This window comes from Pteronotus mesoamericanus, unplaced genomic scaffold (assembly GCF_021234165.1).
Source record: "Pteronotus mesoamericanus isolate MK-2021 breed Mesoamerican mustached bat unplaced genomic scaffold, CSHL_Meso_final contig_20, whole genome shotgun sequence".
Taxonomy (NCBI): Eukaryota; Metazoa; Chordata; class Mammalia; order Chiroptera; family Mormoopidae; genus Pteronotus; species Pteronotus mesoamericanus.
The window spans coordinates 64,895,485-64,915,385 of record NW_026555085.1 but is presented as its reverse complement, the minus strand read 5'-3'; the positions used below and the strand labels follow the sequence as shown (position 1 = coordinate 64,915,385).

At 40.1% G+C, this 19,901-nt stretch overlaps 1 protein-coding gene across 1 annotated transcript; it reads right to left on the bottom strand.

The window, feature by feature from the left end:
• Positions 1-6,194: 6,194 nt before the first annotated feature.
• Positions 6,195-13,891, bottom strand: GTF3C6 (general transcription factor IIIC subunit 6). Its single transcript, XM_054568895.1, is given in 7 exon segments — positions 6,195-6,501; positions 10,311-10,424; positions 11,948-11,992; positions 12,091-12,154; positions 13,324-13,404; positions 13,791-13,867; positions 13,870-13,891. Coding segments are annotated over 7 exon segments (699 nt in total). The 3' UTR covers positions 6,195-6,205.
• Positions 13,892-19,901: the final 6,010 nt, after the last annotated feature.

Here is a 19,901-nt window from a genome sequence, read left to right as displayed (position 1 = left end):
GCTTCATCTAACCTGCTTTGGTTCCTTCTACTGTGTTCTTCAATTCAGAAATTGTATTCTTCATTTCCTCTTGTCTCATATTGATAGTTTCTATGTCCTCGTTCATGCTGATATAGTTTGTAGTAAGTTCCTTGTATTTTCCCTGTCGTTTTTTGTAATTCTCTCTGAGCTCACTGAGCTCATTGAGATTTCTTAGAACCATTGTTTGGAAATCAATATCTGATAGTTTACTTGCCCCTATTCCATTTAGTTCTCTTTCTGAGGATTCCTCCTTTCCCTTCAACTGGAAGGTGTTTCTTTGTCTTCCTATTATTTGTGAGACTCTTCTTTTCTGCTTCTGCTTCTTAAATTGATCTGTTTTGATTTCCTGACTTTGTGGTGTGAACTTCCATGGCAGGAGACTGCTGTTTTTTCTTTCTTGATCTGCCTCTGATGATGTCAGATGTTGACCCTGTCTGACCTTAAGAGTCTGTTCGAGACTTTCAGGGATCTATTGTCTGTGGCTGTCTCCTTCGGCTGTTAATCTAGTCACTCTACACTCAGCAGGCCAGCTTAGAGACCGCACAGGGCAGAGCAGAGTCCCTTCTGAAAGCAGGGTTATTGTGTCCTCTCATGCTATTGCCGCTCCAGTGAGTGGTCTCCCTGAGCAATATGGCTGCTGCCATCTGGGGGATGAGTCAGCACTGGAATCCCCCCGGCCACTCTCCCAGTTCTCTCCCCAAAGCCTCCTTCCCCAGTCTCTCCTCAGGTGTCTCTAGCCCATTCTACCCCCATCTTTGCCCGAGAGCAGGGTAAGTGGCTACAAATAAAAATTTATGCTTTGGCCCTTTAAAAGGCTCTTTGCATCTCCAGCCTCCTGTCTCTGGCAGAGAGCAACCCTGCCGCTTTTTGCAGCTGGTTGTTATCTGTGTGCTTTTTGGGCTCTGGTGCTGTATGCTGGAGATCTCCACTTATGGTTTAGACCCTGCTCTTCTCAAGGGGATTCAACTGGCTGTGTCCATATCCTTCTGGTGCTGCTGCCTGTGGGTGCCCTGCCCGCCTTCTTGAGTCTCTATCGCACTCCTTACCAGTTACATTGTGCTGAAGCTGATTCTTCTGTCTGTCCGAGGTTATAAGGCTCCTCTCTTGCTATTGTTCAGTTGTTTGTTCCAAGTGATTTCTCCACAATTTAGTTGTAATTTCAGATTGGTCCTGGGAGGAGGTCAGTGTGACTTCCACTTACTCCTCTGCCATCTTGATTCTCCCTAAAGTAGGTTTCTTGTAGACAACATAGAGTTGAGACTTGTTTCTTGAACTACTCTGACAATCTGTGTTTTAATTAGTACAATTAGACCACTGACATTCAAAGTAATTTTTTATAAAGTTGAATTAATATTACCATATGTATTGTTTTCTATATGTTGCCCATGTTGTTTGTATTTTCTCTTCCAATCTTCTGCCTTTTGCAGCTTAACTGAACATGTTATATAATTCCATTTTCTCTTCTTTCTTAGGACATTTGGTAATACTTTTAAAACATTTTTTAGAGGTTGCCTATTACAGCACATAGGCCCAGGGAAAGGCCCCAACATTGAAAATCTACTTCTATAAGCAAAGGGCAGTGAAAAACTGAAGAAAAAGGTGGATCACTCCAATATGGTAATTAGTACTGAGTTTATCAAAGGAAACTTACAAGAGGGGAGCGTTTTAGGAAGATGCAATCTGAAATGGACCCCTACTCCACTTGGTAGGTGTTATATAGGGTGAAGTAGAGAAGCACTGACATGGGTATTAGTACATGAATGCTACCAGGTACAAGAAATTACATGCTTGACCAGGCCAGGACAACAGCCTGTTTCAGGAACCAGTACGTAACAGGAGGCAGGGGAAGGGTGCTGGTATATATCAGAATGAATATCAATTATAACCTCTACCGGAGGTTTGTGGTCAGCAATCCTCATTCTGGCCATGTGTCCTCATCCAGCTCGTGTGTCAGACAGCAGTCACGTCTCTTAGAAGCTGGAAAAGGACTTTTAGGATTTTTAGGCTCCTCTTGGAGCCTCCAGAAGCAATGCAGCACTACCAACACATTGATTTTATCTCCATAAGATTAAATCTTGGAATTTGACCTCCAGAACTATAAAATAAATTTATGTAGTTTTAAGTCACTAAGTTTGTGGTAACTTGTTACAGGAGCAATAGCACACTAATACTATCATGGATTGGGAGCATGGAATAAGTAGAAAATAAGAGCTTATTTAGACATGAGAATGAAAATCTTATTTTGGATCTGAGAAAACTAGAGCGTTAGCCACCTTGATATTTTTATTAATGATATACAAGTGTGTCTACATTAAACCTGATACAAAATACCAGTAACCCGCCCACCCCCCAATATAAACAGAAATTTTTTTTTTTTTAATTTTGAGAGTACATGTGTTAGAGCTGGGGACAGCAAAACAAGGAAGGACTTGGTATAGAAAAAGCAACAGGACAGCCTAGGCGGGGCTGCTTTAGCTCTGTAGGAATGTTATAGGAAAGAAACGAGCCTAGTTGGGGCTATTTTGGATCACTGACAAGTCATAGAAAAGGAGCCTTGGAGACAGGTTTGGGGGTTAGCCTGGGACAAGCTGCCGCTGCCCATTGCTTCCTTGGTTGCAAGCCCCTTGGGGACCCTTAGAGCTTAGGGGATGCACTCCTGAGAGGGAAGAACAGGGAGAAGGAAAAGGTGTGAGTGTGCTCCCCCAAGGGTATATTCACTCTACATTCAATTAGTAATATAAAGAGCACTTCTAGACAATTTTATAAATAGGATTTCCTTATTCTGTAAGGAAATAATGGTGGCAATCATAAAGAGAGTCATAAAATCCATTTCCAAAAATCAATAAAAACATTTCTGGAAGATTACTCTATGCAAGCCTGACACGTTAAGAAGCTTGTTCAGTTTCACATAAGCTGTTGGAACAAAAGGAAATGAAGACAGTAGATTCTAAAAAAAACTTAAAACTGCTGCTAAATGAAAAGCATGTATCAACAGTTTAACTAAACTGATTTTATGTCAATAAACTTATGATCAACCATGCATTACATAGTGAACAAATGAGTGGATTTTCAAACACTTCAATAATGGCCTGAAGTTATAATTCCCATTGAGGCAGCTTAACAATATAGCTCTGTTGAGTATTTGTAAGCAAAAGCCACCCATTGCGCATTCAACATCTGAAGTAGTATTTAGTGTGATGCTACAGAGAGACTGGCATCAAGATTAGCTTGTAAGTAATCCTAATAAGTTAGTAAGACCAATCAATGGTGTAGAGATTCTAGTTTTACAAAATATTTTATTGTTGAAAAACAAGATTTTACTTTATTAAATTCCAAACATTTAATCTTATTAACAGGTAAGGAACTAAAACATAAGATCTCTTCAGAATTGATGACTTTATTTTCCTCTTCAATTTAAGGTATAACTTACTTCATAGTCTAGATGTTTCTTTTGCAAGATTACAAATCTCAAGAATATTTATACTTTTAAAAATTATTCCAAGTTTGCTGAAATGCAGAGTGTATCAATTAGGATTAAGTGCCTCTATTACAGAGTAACTTAAACAAGTTGTTTCTCTCTCAGGTAAAGGCCAAAGGTGTACAGTTGCTTGCAATGGTCAGCAGCAGTAGTCACTGGTTTGGAATGGCATTCACACTCACAGGTCCCAGCCTGGCACTGGACTCACTTAACTTTGTAGGAAATGGCACAACAGCATGTGCCTTCTTTCAGCAGGAGTCTTTACTCCAGCTGCCCAAGTGTCAACTCCAATGTAAGGGAACAAGATCATTTGGGTGGGTGCAGAAACCATGCTGGCTTAGAAGCTTCATTCTAAGAACCAGTATCTCTTGAAATAGACCATGAGTGTAGCTTCCAAGGATCTTAGTAATAAGAAACAGCACTCTTTTAAAGCCTAAAGCCTACGCTGGTTAGTTAGCTCAGTTGGTTAGAGCATCATCCCAATACACCGTTGCAGGTTCCATCCCTGATTGGGGCACATACAAGAATCACCCAATGAGCTCTGGCTGGTCTAGCTCAGTGGACTGAGTGCTGGTCTGCAAACAAAAGGGTTGCCATTTTGATTCCAGTAAGGGCACATGCCTGGGTTGTGGGCCAGCACCCCAGTAAACGTAAGAAGCAACCACACATTCATGTTTCTCTCCCTCTTTCTCTCTCCCTTCCCCTCTAAAAATAAAAGCCATGTTTTCCAATGGCTACTTATAGTTCTTGTCACAGGCTTCCTGGTGCAGATACAATTTACCAGTAAACAGTCATTTTTAATCATAAACATTATTGCCTGGCAGCACAGTTTTGTTTTTTTTGTTTTTTTTTAAGTATCTTGTCTAATGTGTTTCCAGAGAAAACAGTGCTGAAAGGTAAACTTGAGGTCTTTTTACTAGGAAAATTTTATTAACTCTACTCATAGCAGTCCAGGGCGGCATCATAAACTTAGGGCCCAATCTTCCATCTCGCTCTGCCACTCATACTTTCTATTCCCAAGGTTCCTTTATAGTCCAAGAAGCTTGCTGGAGCTCTAGCCATCACATCCATGTTCCAGCAGGAATAAAGAGAGGACAAGCTGGCCCATTTCCTTTCACCCCTAACGTTTTATGAAATGTCCCAGAATTACCCATCACTCAGCTCTTCTGATTCCATGTCATTGGCCAGAACCTAGTCATATGGCCATATATAGACCAATGAAAGCTGGGCACACTGATGACGTGAATGAATTCTGGGGTTCTATTACAAAAAAAAAAGAGCAGATACCAGGTCAGGTAATTAGCAGTCTCCCCTACACATACACATGGTGGGAAAAATATGCTTTCTGTTAAACAAAAGTGAAACTAAGTCAGTCATATAAAAATTGGGAATATACACATACTTATGATTTGGAAATGTTTTTAATCAAGGTAAATTGTTTTTTCATAAAGTTACAAAACTTATTAAAAAAAATAATTCCTCATCCTCTAACATTAGTTCTCTAACCTGTCACATGTACAGTTATATCTCCAACAGTTACGAGATACAACTAATGTGAGATGTGCTTCAACTTATTAGTACCAGGTTAAACCACATGGAAGTGTCAGCTTTTTAGTCACAACCAAATATTGACAATTTCATAGTTTGATCTTTAACAAGATTTCAAAGCTTGTGAATATTTTATGTACAAAAAATAAAATAAGAGCAGATCTAAGTCATCACTGTAGAACGGCTGTCACAGCTGAATTCCAGTAACCTTTTTCAAGTGGGAAAGGAATAGAATTACAGCTGGAATATCAGGAACATTACCTTTATCCTTAAGCATTCTGAATTATTTTTCTGATCCTAGATACATAATACTTACTGTGGTATGGTAGACTGGATAATGCCTCTCCCCCAACTCTCCCAAACGTTCTCATGCCCTACTGTTCAGTTTTATACCTGTTTAAGTTAAAAAGCAATAGGGACTTTGCAGATCATTTAAGGTTTATAGACCTTAAAAGAACGAGGTCACTCAGATGGACCTAATGTATTCAAATGAATCGTTAAAGGCGGAAGGCAAGAATGGTTGACCAGAGATAGGATAATAGAAGAATAGATTTCAAGCAGGAGAGAAACTTGACCTGCCATTGCTGGCTTTGAGGAGAAGCATACCATGAGCCAAGGAATGCAGGTCGCCTCTAGAAGATAAGAATGACCCTTCGCTGAGAGTTATGGTAATGGGACCTTGATCCTTCAATGGCAAGGAACTGAATTCTGCCAATAACTGAATGAGCAAGGAAATGTCATCTCCACCCCTTCTCCCACTCCAGAGAAGAATGAAGTCCCGCTAACACCTTGACTTCAGCCCAGGTAAGACCAATGTCAGACTGCTGACCTACAAAACTGTAAGAAAATAAACACATCTGTGTTGTTTTTAATCAGTTTGTGGTAATATGTGATAGCTGCAGTAGAAAACTTATACACTTACCTTAGTAAAACTCCCAATTTAAAGGACTCATCAGAGAAGTTTCCCTATGGTCATTTTAACCATATTTTTAAAAATTCCATTTATATCTGGTCCTTAATGATTCTGGTATATTAAGTTGTAGCTATAATTGAAAGTATGTATTCTCAAGAAAAACAATAAAATATTGAACTGAAAGCTACAGAGGCAATTATTTTATATAAAAACTTAAAAGTTCATGACTATTACAAAACAACATTTCATCTAGGAGTGATTTCTAAGGCAGCATCTTGAGTTTCCATAAAAACAGAACTTTCAGTTTCAGAAGGAGTATCAGTAAGAGGAACAGAATGCTCTATTTCCAAGTGCGGTGGTTTCTCCTGTTCGTAATTCAGGTTTGCATTATCTTTCATTTGAATCTCTTGCTCTTCCAACTCCAAAGGTTTATCTGGGGCTGGAGCTACTTCTTCATCTTCATTTTCATGCAGAAAACTACACATCATGTTGGGTCTATAGGAGAAATCATTATCCTTGATTTGCAGCCATTCCACACCACCTAATTGGAGGGGAGGGGTGGTGTTAAAGAATGGGAAGACAAACCAAGAAAGAAACACGAAAGAGGAATTTTAGTTACTTAAGTATATTTTTCTTTAAATTTCCATCACATCAATATATGTCAAAGTAAAACCGCAACATAAGCGAAGGATCATGATGCCCCTAACTACTGATATACAATCACTCAATTTCCATCTTATATGGAGACCTTGTTATGCTTATAGGGCATACACGACCAAAATCAGTAAAAGTAATCTACTTCAGATACTATTCCAAGCTTTTTTTTTCTTTCCTTTTTAAGGATTTTACTTATTTATTTTTAGAGACGGGGAAGGGAAGGAGAGAGGGAGAAAAACATCAATGTGTGAGAGAAACATCAATCATGTGCCCCCAACCAAGGCACATGCCCTGACCAGGAATCAAACCAGCGACCTTTCACTTTTCCGGATGACACTCAACCAGCTGAGCCACACGGGTCAGGGCCAACCTTTTTTCCCCCCACAGTCCAACTGCCAACTCTTTCTGAGAGACAGCTTGAGCTCTCACTGCCTTAAGCCTCATGCCTGAAAGACTTCTGTGACTTCTTTACCATTCCTCCTTACCCACTTAGTTTTCATAATACCATGGATGATTCTACTTTATCATCTCAAATCCGCATTTATATGTTATTCTGAGTGGGGACATCCACTTGTGAAAATACTGCTCAAAAAAATAAAACTTGAAAAAATGTTTGTTCCTTCCCATTCTCATACTCCAAGCCATAACCCTTCAAGATACCTCTATAATCAAGAATTGTTCCAATGCTTTTTTCTTTTATTCTTTTACCCTTTTAGGCAAATATTTTCAATGGATCCTCGTGAATTTCTTTTTTTCCCTCACTAACTTCTATGGTAAAAACAAGCTGTTTAGCCTCATCCTCAAATTCCATTAGATGTTAAAATACCCCAACCTATAGTGCCACCCTATTCACATTTCCATCTGCCCCTATTCCTCACCATAAACTAACTCTTCTGCAGTTGTTTGTTGAACCTTCCTAAGTGCTGATCCCATGTCTTCTCATATGTTATTCCTAAAAAGTCTCCATCAAAAACTGATTAGCCCTTTTCTTCCCAGTTCAGCTGCAACTACTGACCTTCATATTTTTTCCCGCAAGAGCACTGGCCTGCCACCCCTTTGCAGCCGTTCTTTTCTCTTAGTGTATTACTTGTCCCCTAACAGATACTTAAAATACTGTATTTTGCCATGTATAATGCACACCCACATTTTTGGCCCAAATTTTCAGGAAAAAAACTTTCATTTTAATTTTTTAATTGTTTTTTATTTATATTTAGAAATAAAACCGATGACAATATCTCAGGGTATCATTTTGCATACAGATATTGTTATTGCTTTCTAAAGTTACACTTTTAACATGTAAGCATAAACAAAAAAATTAAAAACATTTATATAGCTACGGAACTAGTACTACCCGTGTATAATGCGTATCCTTATTTTCTCCTCAAAAATCTGGCCCAAAAAGTGCACATTATACATGGCAAAATACAGTAAGTTGAATGAAATGGGTGTTGTAACATTCAGCCATGTGCGTCAATGTGACTGACTTTCAGAGTGCATTTCCTAGAAGGTAAGGGCCACGTCTCCTATCTACCCTGTTCTGCCTGCAGCGTATTGCCCCGTTTGATAATCAGTCCCCAACAATCCTTGCCTTCCTGGTATTCAAGTTTGTGTAGTCCCCTCCCACACTCAGTAGGATATTGCAGAAATGACAGTGACTTCTAAAGCTAGCTCATAAAAGACAATCATGACTTCTACCTTGTTCTCATGAATCATCTGATCTGGGAGAAGCCAGCAGTCATATTCGGAGGGCACTCGAACAGCACTATGGAGATTCAGGGAACTGAGTTCTCATGCTAACAGCCAGCGCAAACTTGCCAGCCATGCGAGTGAGCTATCCTGTACTTAGACCTTCCAGCCTCACTCCAGCCTTCCGTTGCCTGCGGCCCAGCCAACACACTGACTGCACCCTCATGAGAGGCCCCAAACCAGAACCACCAAGCTAAGCTACTCCAAAATTCTAGATTCACAGAGACTATGTAAGATACAGGGGTTTTTTCATTGTTGTTTAAAGCCATTAAGTTCATGGGTAATTTCATATGCAGCAACAGATAACTAATACAGCCTTAAATAATTGGTTACTAATTTATTTCATTAAACAAAAAACACCCAAATCTTCATAAAGATCTATCAGGTTATTAAAGACTAAAGGAGAATAAATTCTCTAATTTCCTTATACTAATAATCAGAGTATCTAAATGCAGGCTAAGCTTATCTGATATATATCCCCTTTTCAAGTTCATTCTAGAACTTCAAATATCAGAGTGCCTAAAAAAAGGGGGTAGGTTGGGTATATACCTGGTAAAAGCAAAGATTTGTTATGTAGTTATGTGTAGCTGGTATAATTAATTTCTGCATGAATAATGTACCTTTAAATGTTTGTTCCTTAAAATGCGTTAAATCTATTAAGCCATAAATATTTATCACTAGAGTCACATTTATGAGAGTTTTAAATATATCTTTGAGCAATGAGCTTTTAGAATTTTTATTTTTTATTTTCTTAATCCTCACCTGAGGATATGTTCATTGGTTCTAGAGAGGGGAAGGGTAGGGGTATGGGATGGGGGTGGGAGGGGAGAGAGAGAGACAGAGACAGAGAGAGAGAGAGACAGAGACAGAGACAGAGACAGAGACATAGATGCGAGGGAGAAATGACGACTGGTTGCTTCCTGTACCAAACCAACCAAGTACCAAACCTGCCACCCAGGCATGTGCCCTGACCAGGAATCAACCCAGGACTTTTTGGTTCACGGGCTGATGCTGCAACCAGCTGTGCCACCCAGCCAGGGCGAACAATGAGCTCTTAAACCATCAGGTGATTATTTGTTCATCTCTACAAATACGTGCCTGCTATGGGTGCAACCAGCATGGTCTAAAGTCTAATCTGGGACAATCAGCAACTGCAGAAGGCTAAATGAACGCTAATTAAGAACCATATTCAGGAATAACAGCTGTGGTGGAAGAGTCACTCCCTCACATATAAAGCTAGCTTCTTCCAGCTGTAAGTTTCTTGGGGAAGGTTGCTGCAGCTGCCAAAAGTTTCCAGGAGATCCTCTGAAGGTACACCTTGGGAACCCAGAACTGCTATTTATATCTTCCCCACTTACAAAGAATTTTAATTTTTAAAAAAAAGGAGACTGCTGATTTCCCTAAAGGCTGGAAATCACGTCAAGTTTCTTGACAAATGCCTTGCATATATTTCCAATGTAAAGCAAACAGAGATTTCTTTTTTGTACCCAGTGTGCTCTGTTACATTAGAGTTAAATTGAATTTTATTTTATATCATTATTATTATTTTCCTCACCTGAGGATATTTTTTTTCATTGCTTTGAGAGAGAGAGGAGAGAGAGAAAGGGAGAAAGAGAAACATCGATGTGAGATAAACATCAATTGGCTGCCCCTCATACACGCCCAGCCCAGGGACCAGACCCACAACCTAGGCATGTACCCTGACTGGCAACCAAACACACAACCCTTTGATTATGGCACAATGCTCCAAACAACTGAGCCACGCTGGCCAGGGCTTCAATTCAATTTTAAATCTATGTTTGGTACTTTTCATGGAGCACCCTCAATAACATATTTAAGATATCACATATAGTTATTACTACAAAGTACAAAAATGTCCTGGTAGCAATGTGTCACTGTCAAAACCAATATTAAATCACCTGTTTTTAGAGAACTAGGTGAACTAACCTATATTTTCTTCTCCTTCCTTCTTTTCCGTCAGAAGAGTTCTTGTCATGCTGAGCTTCTTCATTGTATGGCATTTATATTTTAGCATTGTTTTATTGTTACCTTCTGCATCTACTAGAACATAAAATGAACAGAATTATTACACTGCTTAATACAGTATATTAAAATAAAAGAATATTAAGCCTCAATAATTCCAATTTAGGGAGTTAAACTGCTTCCTGTCTAGATAGTTGAGTAAGTTTAAGATTTAACCCATCCTCCTGTTCCAAGCACAGAGAAATGACGTATAAAACACGTAACAACTCAAGGCACAACCATACTCGAAGCAAACGACTCCAGGGGCAGCCACACAAAGCTATGAGTGAGGCTAAAGCTATGGGCCTGCGAGGCTCCAGCCCTGAAGGAGGAAAGCGAAGCCAGAAATTTGGCTTTACAGGGTAATGAGGTCGGAAATTCTACCACCTGAAATGAAGGACCTAAGTCAGACTTACTGCTTAAAGCCAGAGACTGGAGTCAGGATGCTGTGACTCATGAAAGAAGGCTGAGAAAAAACACGCCGCTAGCCCACTGCCTGGGGTTACCGCTTTACAGAAAACTAGGCACAGGCAGGAGGGAAGCAGAGGCTCCGAGCTAAGGATGTGAAATACACTGCAAACTTCCCTACACTGCTGCTCTGCTGTGACTGTAACTGATACACATTAGAAAGCAACAGTCAGTCAAACTACATGAAATTGTCAATACTCAGCCCAAATCGGTTATTTCATATTGCTGAACCCAACACACAGTCATCAACCTAGCAATTCCATTTCTAAATATATACCTTAAACATTTTTACATACATGCAGAGGGAGATATAAAAATATTCATGGAAGAACTTTTGTAGTGAGTTAATAAGCATAATTAAGAACATGGGCTCTGGAGCAGGTCATCTGGGTTCAAATCCTGAGTCTGCCTCTTACTTTAAGGATGATATTGGGAAGGTTATTTACCTCTCTGTGCTTCAACTTTTTTCCAATGTAAAATGAAGATAACAATGGGGTCTACCTTGTAGACTTGTGGGGATTAAATGAGTTAATACATGTAGCATTTAAATAGTGCCTGACATATAGAAGGCACTCAGTAAGTTTTAGTAGTTATTAATAATCACTGGTAAAAATGGAAGCAACCAACTTGTCTATTAACTGGAAAATGGACATATACCAATATGTGGTATATCGGTGTAGTCACAAATGGAATACTAAGAAACAGGGAAAACAGAGTTATATAAATTAGCATGTATAAATCTCAAAAAACAGCTCTAACTGAAAAAAGATTGTAGAATATGCATAATATGCTAGAAGTTATATAGTTTGAAGATATACAAAAATGCTATTTATTTTTTGTGCATACATACATATGTAATATAAAACCATGTGTAGGAAAGAAAAACACCAACTTCAGGTAAATGATTATGTCTGAAGACCAAAGGAAAAGAATACATTTCATATATATCTGGAAGGCTTTTTAACTATGTGGCAAAATGGTAGGATTTGATACAGCTAGACAACGGATACATGAAATGTTTAATTTTAATATTCACTGTACATATGTGTGTTTGAAAAATTTCATAGTAGAAAGTTGCCATAGCAATTACTTACCATGTTCAACATTTTCTTCAAATACAACACAAGTCCCAAGAGTGTCTATGGAAAAATTTAGAGACAACTTGTTGACAAACAACAGTTACCTTCTTGGATAAGCATATTAAAAAAGAAGTTTCATCTCTCTGACATCCTCCTACCTTCATACTCTCCAGCAAAGACATAGCCGTCCACTTGCAGAATGGGCCTCTCAGTGTCAATTCCCTACATCAGGACATAGGATGATAAAAAGTCATCATTAGAAAAAGCCTTAGGGGCTGGATAAAATGGGAGAAGGCGGTAAATAGAAACCAACTTCCAATTAGAAAAATATCTAAGTCCTGGGGATGTCATGTGCAGCATGGTCACTACAGTTAATACTGCTCTACTGTATATTTGAAACTTGCTAAGAGAATAAATCTTAAAAGCTCTCACCACAAAAGGTAAAATTTATAATTACGTGCGGTGATGGATGTTAACTAGACTTATTGCGGTGATCATTTCAACAACATGAACAGATTTTGAATCGTTATGTCATACCCCTGAAACTAATGTCAATTATATCTCAATGTTTAAAAAAAGGAGAGAAAGAAAAAGGCTTCCAGATGTAACCTTGCTACCAACAGGAACCTCCAGCACCAGTGTCCAACCTGTGGCTCGCTGGCCGCATCAGGCTCAGGACGGCTATGAATGTGGCCCAACACAAAATCAGAAAATTATTTAAAACATTATGAGTTTTTTGGTGATTACATGTTGTAATCTATTTAGTGTGTGGCCCAGAGACATCAAAACGTTGGATGCCCCTGCTCTTATCCCAGCAAGTACAGGTTAAAACTGCTCTGATCACAGCAGCTACAATCTGCAGACTACTTCATTCCTAGGCAAGTTGAGAGGTCTCTTTCAGTCAACCTGCTCTTCAGGTTAAGCTAAGAACAGAGCAAGTTTTGTCAACAGTAGCTCAAAGATTTTAAAGCAAAGTGATAAAACTGATAACTTAGAATACCATACATAGCTCAAGCCAGCCCAGTGTGAGCTCTTTGAAGTCTTCTCTCGGTGGGGACCTTCTCTCCCTTCTACGCATGTACCTGTGTGTATATCTGATTATCCTCTCTCCCACTGCACTAAAACAATGTACTTTCTTCAAGTTATATCGTTCCAAATCAAAATGCCACGTCCTCCAAATCTTGAACTCCCTGTAGCCATACATTCGGACACTCAAGCAGAGTTAGGCATTTTCTCCCTTGCGTCCCGCTGTACATCTGATTGTCTTTAGAGTTCACCCCTTTGTAACGTGGACTTAATATACCAATCTTCAGGGAATAGGTGGCCCGCCATTCACTCTTGCTCTAAATTTAAGAACATCTACGACCATTCTCCAATTCCAGAAGACTCACCAAAATCTTGCATTTATTTTCACATTTTGAGAGAAAATCTGAATCAATAATTCCCGTCAATTCCACCAGAACCAACTGCTCCTGGTGGAAGAAAGAGGGGTCAACATGCTAGCCCGCGAGGGGTGTGCAGGAGTAGGAAGTACACAAGAGCATCCCCAAATCCCCAGTGCAACAGTTCCACCCCTGTGAAAATTTGGTCCCGCTTTCAAGGAGAGGAAACAAGCGACGTTACCCGGAGGCAACTTCTCTAGTTCCCCATTCTGCGGACGTGGAGGTAATTAGGGTAGAGATAAGCTCCCTCGCCACCCCCCACTCCCGCCCCGCCCGCAAGAGGCAGGTGAGGCGCACGTAGGGGCTCCGTGGTGCCGGCTGCATCCGGGCTCCCTTCCCCTCTCACAGCCAGAGCAGCCCTCACCGCCACCGCCACCGCCACCGCCCCTCGCGCTGACTTTCGTCGTAACACTCACTGCCTCTTCTTCCCCATCTCTAGAACGCTGCTCCTCGACTGCCGCCATGATCCCGCTCCTCCTCCCGGTCTTTGAATAGCCACGCCCACCACGGCGGCCATCTTGAGTACGGGCAGCGCCTCCGCCCCGCCCCCTGCCTTGCTGCGACTCAGGCCCCGCGAACCACTTCTAGGAGGGGGCGAGATGGCCGCAGCTGTGCTCACGTGGAGGCTGCATCCAGGCCCGCCCCTTGTTCCTTTGTTTTGTGTTGTTGTTTTTTTTTCTTTTCCCCTGGTTCCTTTCTTGAGAGCGGGAGCCGTGTCATTGGCAGTCCAGGGGGTCTGGTGACCTAGGGATCCCTTAGCCGCCCCTGCACTAAGTGGGAGGGGAGGACAGGTAGGGAGGTGAGGGGAAGGGCATTGAGAAGGTGTAAGCAAGGAAAGTGTCACCTGCCGGGTCATGGAGACGGCTTGTGTTAGCGGAGTCTCCTTTCTGGGAAAGAAATTCTTAATGTTTTGGAGGGGAAAAGGGGAAAGTAACCTCACAGGGTGATGTGATCATAAATTCCTAACTGCGTTGGTCAGAGAGGTGGTCACACCCCAGGCGTAAAGTTGTCAGTAAAAGACTTAAATCCAAATAAAAGCAAACCCTGTCCATTCTTTCTCTGCATCTAGGGCAACATACCTTTGAAATAAGCAGGAGCCGCCTTAAAGAAAGCACAAAATCTTGTTTACTAGCCTGTAATCCAGCCCCTGCGTTTCTTTCTCCCACATGCACATAAACAGCCTTAGTTCCCTCCTTTATCTCATGCATAAAAGAAACAGTCTCCGGTGCATTTGGGATATTGCTCCCTGGCATATGCGTCAGTGTGGCTCAAAATCTCATAAAAATTCTCCACAGGTATAGACATGCCTATGTGACAATATCTTGTAGCACTAATCCGCAGTTCCAGTTTTCTCTGAGCCTAATTAATGTGGATGAAAAGGTGCCACATTCTAAAGCTGACGAGCTCAGGGGAGGCCTGTGTGGCAGCGTTACAAACTCAGAGACCTAAAGTAATCACGTAGGATGGTCTGAAATTAAAACTTTCCAACTAAAAGCAGGTCATGGCCGGCAGTCATGTCCTAGGCTAGAATCTTTCCTGACAAGTCGATCTTTACCTTAATTGAGCCTATCTATTGTCTTCTTGCATCTACAATAACATACCTTTGGAATGTCAGATTTCCCTTTCCGGACCCACCTCAAAGCACAAGCACCCACCAGAGTGGAGACTACAAATCCCCTCATTGTTACTGTTAGTGTGTAAATTGTTGACTTAACTATCCTGTACCCACCTATGTAAAAGAAGTATATGTCTATCATTTTACTTTTTATCCAGTCCCAGATGTTCCCCCATACATATTGCTTTCTCCCGTCTCCCTAATCTATCACCAATGGATTTCATGTAACCCCCTTAAGCCTCCTCTTTTGATTGTACTATATAAAATAAGGTGCAAAACTGCCATTTTCTCGATCATGTTCTCAATCCATTGAGGTTTTGTTTCCCAGCAATTATCTTAAGTTTGGCTCAAATAAACTCATAAAAATTCTTACAGGTTGGGGCACTTCCTATGCTGACGTTAAGAACACATTTCAGATTTAGTGTGGGCGTTCAGAATGAGCTACCCAAAGATGTGTTCCTGGGCAGAATTTCCTTAAAGTAACGTAAGAATTTCCTTAAAGTAAAGTATTTTTTCATGGATTATTGTTGTTGTTTTTTAGGTTTTATTTATTTTATGTGTGTGTGTGTATATATATAGTATTGATTATGCTATTACAGTTGTTCCATTTTTTTTCTCCCCTCTATTGCCCTCCACCGTACACCGCTCCACCACCCAGCACGCCCCCCTTAGTTCATGGCCATGGGTCGTACATGTAAGTTCCTTGTCTTCTCCATTTCCTATATTATTCTTAACCTCCCCCTGCCTATTTTGTACCTACTATTTATGCTGCTTATTCCGTGTACCTTTTCCCCCATTCTTCCTTCTCCCCTCCCTGTCTGTTTTACTGTTCATAGTTTTTTATCTTCTTTTTCTTAGATAAGTCCCTTTAACGTTTCATATGAGAGCCTGGTGATGATGAACTCCTTTAACTTGACCTTACCTGGGAAGCACTTTATGTGCCCTTTCATTCTAAATGATAGCTTTGCTGGATAGAGTCATCTTGGATGTAGGTTCTTTCCTTTCATGACTTTGAAAACTTCTTACCAGCCCCTTCTTGCCTGCAAGGTTTCTTTTGAGAAATCAGCTGATAGTCTATGGGAACTCCTTTGTAGGTAACTGTCTCCTTTTCTCTTGCTGCTTTTAAGATTCTCTCCTTATCCTTAATCTTGGGTAACTTAATTATGATGTGCCTTGGTGCGTGCCTCCTTGGATCCAACTTCTTTGGGATTCTCTGAGCTTTCCTGGACTTCTTGGAAGTGTATTTCCTTGGCCAGATTGGGGAAGTTCTCCATTATTTTTTCAAGTAAGTTTTCAATTCCTTGCTCTTCCTCTTCTCCTTCTGGTGCCCCTATGATTCAGATGTTGGATCATTTAAAGTTGTCCCAAAGGTTCCAAAGCCTCTCCCCATTTTTTTCAATTCTTGTTTCTTCATTCTGTTCTGGCTGAATATTTATTTCTTCCTTCTGCTTCAAATCTTCGATTTGAGTCCTTGTCTCCTTTCCTTTACTGTTGGTTCCCTGTGTGTTTTTCTTTATTTCCCTTTGCATAGCCTTCACTTTTTCCTCTATTTTGTGACTATACTCAACCAATTCAGTAAGCATGTAGATTACCAGTGTTTTGAACTGTGCATCTGATAGGTTGGCTACCTGTTCATTGCTTAGTTCTATTTTTGAAGCTTTGATCTGTTCTTTCATTTTGGCCATATTTGTCTCAGCATGCCTGTTACATTAGAAGGGACAGAGCCTTAGGTACTTGCCAGGGCGGGGCAACCCAGGTCATTGAGTTGTGATGCTGTGTGTGGGGGAGGGGTCCAAGAGGGAACAATGTCGCTTGCTTGGCTCTCCGCCAGCTTTCAGTCACTTCCCCCACTACCCGCAAGCAAATTGGGCCCTTTTGGTGCTGATTCCCAGGTGGGTGGGATTTTGTATGTTCTAGGACCCCATGGGTCTCTCCAACAGACTCTCCTGTGAGACTGGGAGTTTCTCCTGCCGCCACAACCCCTACAGGTTTTTACCTCTAGATGTTCTGAGGCTCCCCCCGCACCCCCCGCCCCCGCACTGGCAACCTGGATTGTGCAATCTGTCTCACTCCCCAGGTGTTCCTCCCTGTTTATCCCTACGCAAATGTGGGACCGCCTGGTCCTTCAGCCTCTGCCTTGCTGTGCATCCTCTCTGCCCCAGCTGCCTGTCTCCACCCCTCCTACCAGTCTAGGTAAATGTTTCTTTAACTCCTCGGTTGTCGGACTTCTATACAGTTCTCTTTTCTGGAAGTTCTGGTTATTTTTGTTTTTCAGTTTGTTATTATCCTTCTTTTGGTTGTGCAAGCAGGCAAAGTGTATCTACCTACGCCTCCATCTTGGCCAAAAGTCTCATGGATTGCTCTGATGATAAAATAAAGGATTTTTGTACATGAGACAGCATGATCTAGGTCCAAAGAGTATGAGCTTTGGGTCTAATGCTCTGCTGCATTATTGGCGGCAAGGCCTTATGCAAATTGGTTATTGTGCAAATAAAATAGATTTAGCCCCACATTTGGCACATATTAAGCATTTAATATGCCTTTAATATATTATTTGTAGTAATATACAAAATTCGAGAGTACTATCACTTTTAGAAAACATTTTCGTATATATTTTTCAGGTTCTTTCTGTTTACATACTTTTTTAAAACAAAAATGTTCAAATTGTACATTTGTTTATGTTTTCATTTTGCTTTTCTTACAATAGACAGGACCATGTAGGTTCTTCCATGTTTTCTACGATACATACAGATCTACATCATAATATTTAGTAACTGCATACATAGTATTTATTATATAATATTGATATTATACAACATTTCAGTTGTATAATATCTTTGTACATTTTACCCCAATTGCCCCATTAAATGAATAGTATTACATAGCTTTAAGAAAAAGTAGAAAGAGCCCTCAACCTGTTAGAAGTTGTAGATTTGAATCTAAATCTGAAGCATAATAATAGTTATCTGGGACAACCTACTACACTTCCTCAACCTCAGTGTTCTTATTTATTGAGGATAAGAATATACTTACTGTCTATTTTTTATTTGAAGATTAGATCATGTATCTAAAAGTGATTTGTAAATTAAAAATAACATAAATTCTCAGAGTTTTGGGGGGTAAAAGGGGGATAAACAGGAGAAGAAAACGTGAAGCAGAAGAAACAGCATAGGCAAAGGCTTGAGACATGAAAATATGTGCTTGGCAAGATCAGTGTAATAACTCAGGATGACTCTTTCAAAAAAATACGCCTCATACTTCTAGTCCAGGTTATTATTGTTACTACTTATGAAGTAAAGTTTTTTTTTTTATTTCAAATGATTCACAGAAGGATACAGAGTGAAAAGTAAGCCTTCCATACCTTCTGTTCCCCTTTTTACAGACAACCATTTTTACCAGTTTCTTATGTATCTTTTCAGAGATAATCTATGTATTTACAAAAACATGTATACAAAATCCTTAAAATAATTTTAATATTATTAGCTAGCACACAGACTAGAAAACCACTCCCTGGGAAGGAAAGAAGACATTATAGTATTGGCTTTATGGCCTATAGCTTATACCCTTTGAAAATTAGCTTAAAACCACTCTCAAATAGAAAATAGGAACTTATTGGGCAGAATAACTCACCAACGTTGGATTTGAAAGAGGGAGAAAAAGAAGGCTTTGGTGATTGGGAAGAGTTTCTATGGTCTATAGTTGAAGTTCATTCTTAATAGTTTTACTCTCAATCCTAAAAAAAGATAAGGTCCAGATGCCAGCTTAAAAAGACTAAGCAATAAACAGAGTGTGGTATATGTATATCATAGAATCTTATTCAGCAATAAAAAGGAATGAAGTACAGATTCATGCTACAACATTGTTGAGCTTGAAAACATTACCCTAAGAGACCAGACACAAAATGTCAAAAATTGGAGGAGCCCATTTGTGTGAGATATCCAGAACAGGCAAACCTGTAGAGAGAGAAGGTAGATGAGTGGTTTTTAGGGCCTGCGGGGAAGGGGAATGGGGAATGATTGCTAGTGAATGTGAGGTTCTTTTTAGGTTGATGAATATGTTCAGGAATTAGGTTACAGAACTTTTAGAATACACTAAAAATTACTGAATTGTATACTTTAAAAGTGAATTTTATGGCATGTGATTTGTACCTTAAAAAACTTTTATTTTAAAAACAGAAACTAACAATAGTAGAAGCAGCTAGTTTTAAACTGAACATGGAAGAGAAAATTGCTTGGGTGATTAAGAAAAAAATATTTGAAGGCTATATCCAGGCCAGATACTATTACAGCTACATAGCAGAAGAATAATTTGGTCCTGGATTAAAAAAAAAGTTTAAGAAACCATATCTGAGAGTCGGAAGGAGTTGGTAAGGATCAAGTGTTATTAGTTTCTTTTAACTGGACCCCCTTTAGACCTCATGACAGTCTCAAGAGATAATAATTATGAAGAGTGATATTCAAAACATGTAATGACCAACAGGGCACAGCACTCGGCCATGCCGGAGTAAGGTCTTGGGAAAGCTGGGTAATGTCTAGAGCCAGCTAGAGACTTGAGGTAGTTTCTTTTTACTGAATGATAGGGCAGTTTCAATACATTAACAGCTGGTATGGTTTTACCATACATACCAGTTAACTATCCGCCTTCATTAGTCTAACTTCCATTTTACATGTTAGAAAACTGAAACAGAAAATTAGGAAACTTGCCTGTCTGAATGGTTCCTCTCTACCGTCACCTTTCCTGGGAAAGCCCTGCGTCAGGCTGGCAAGAGTCAGAAGGATGAGACAGAACGTCCAATCTTAACCGTGTTGACAAGGGAGACAAAGAACGGGGGAGACAAAGGACTAGGGAGCCGCACACCTAATAAAACTGGGCCGGCCTCCTCATGCTGCATTGCCAGACCGAGTGGCTTTAG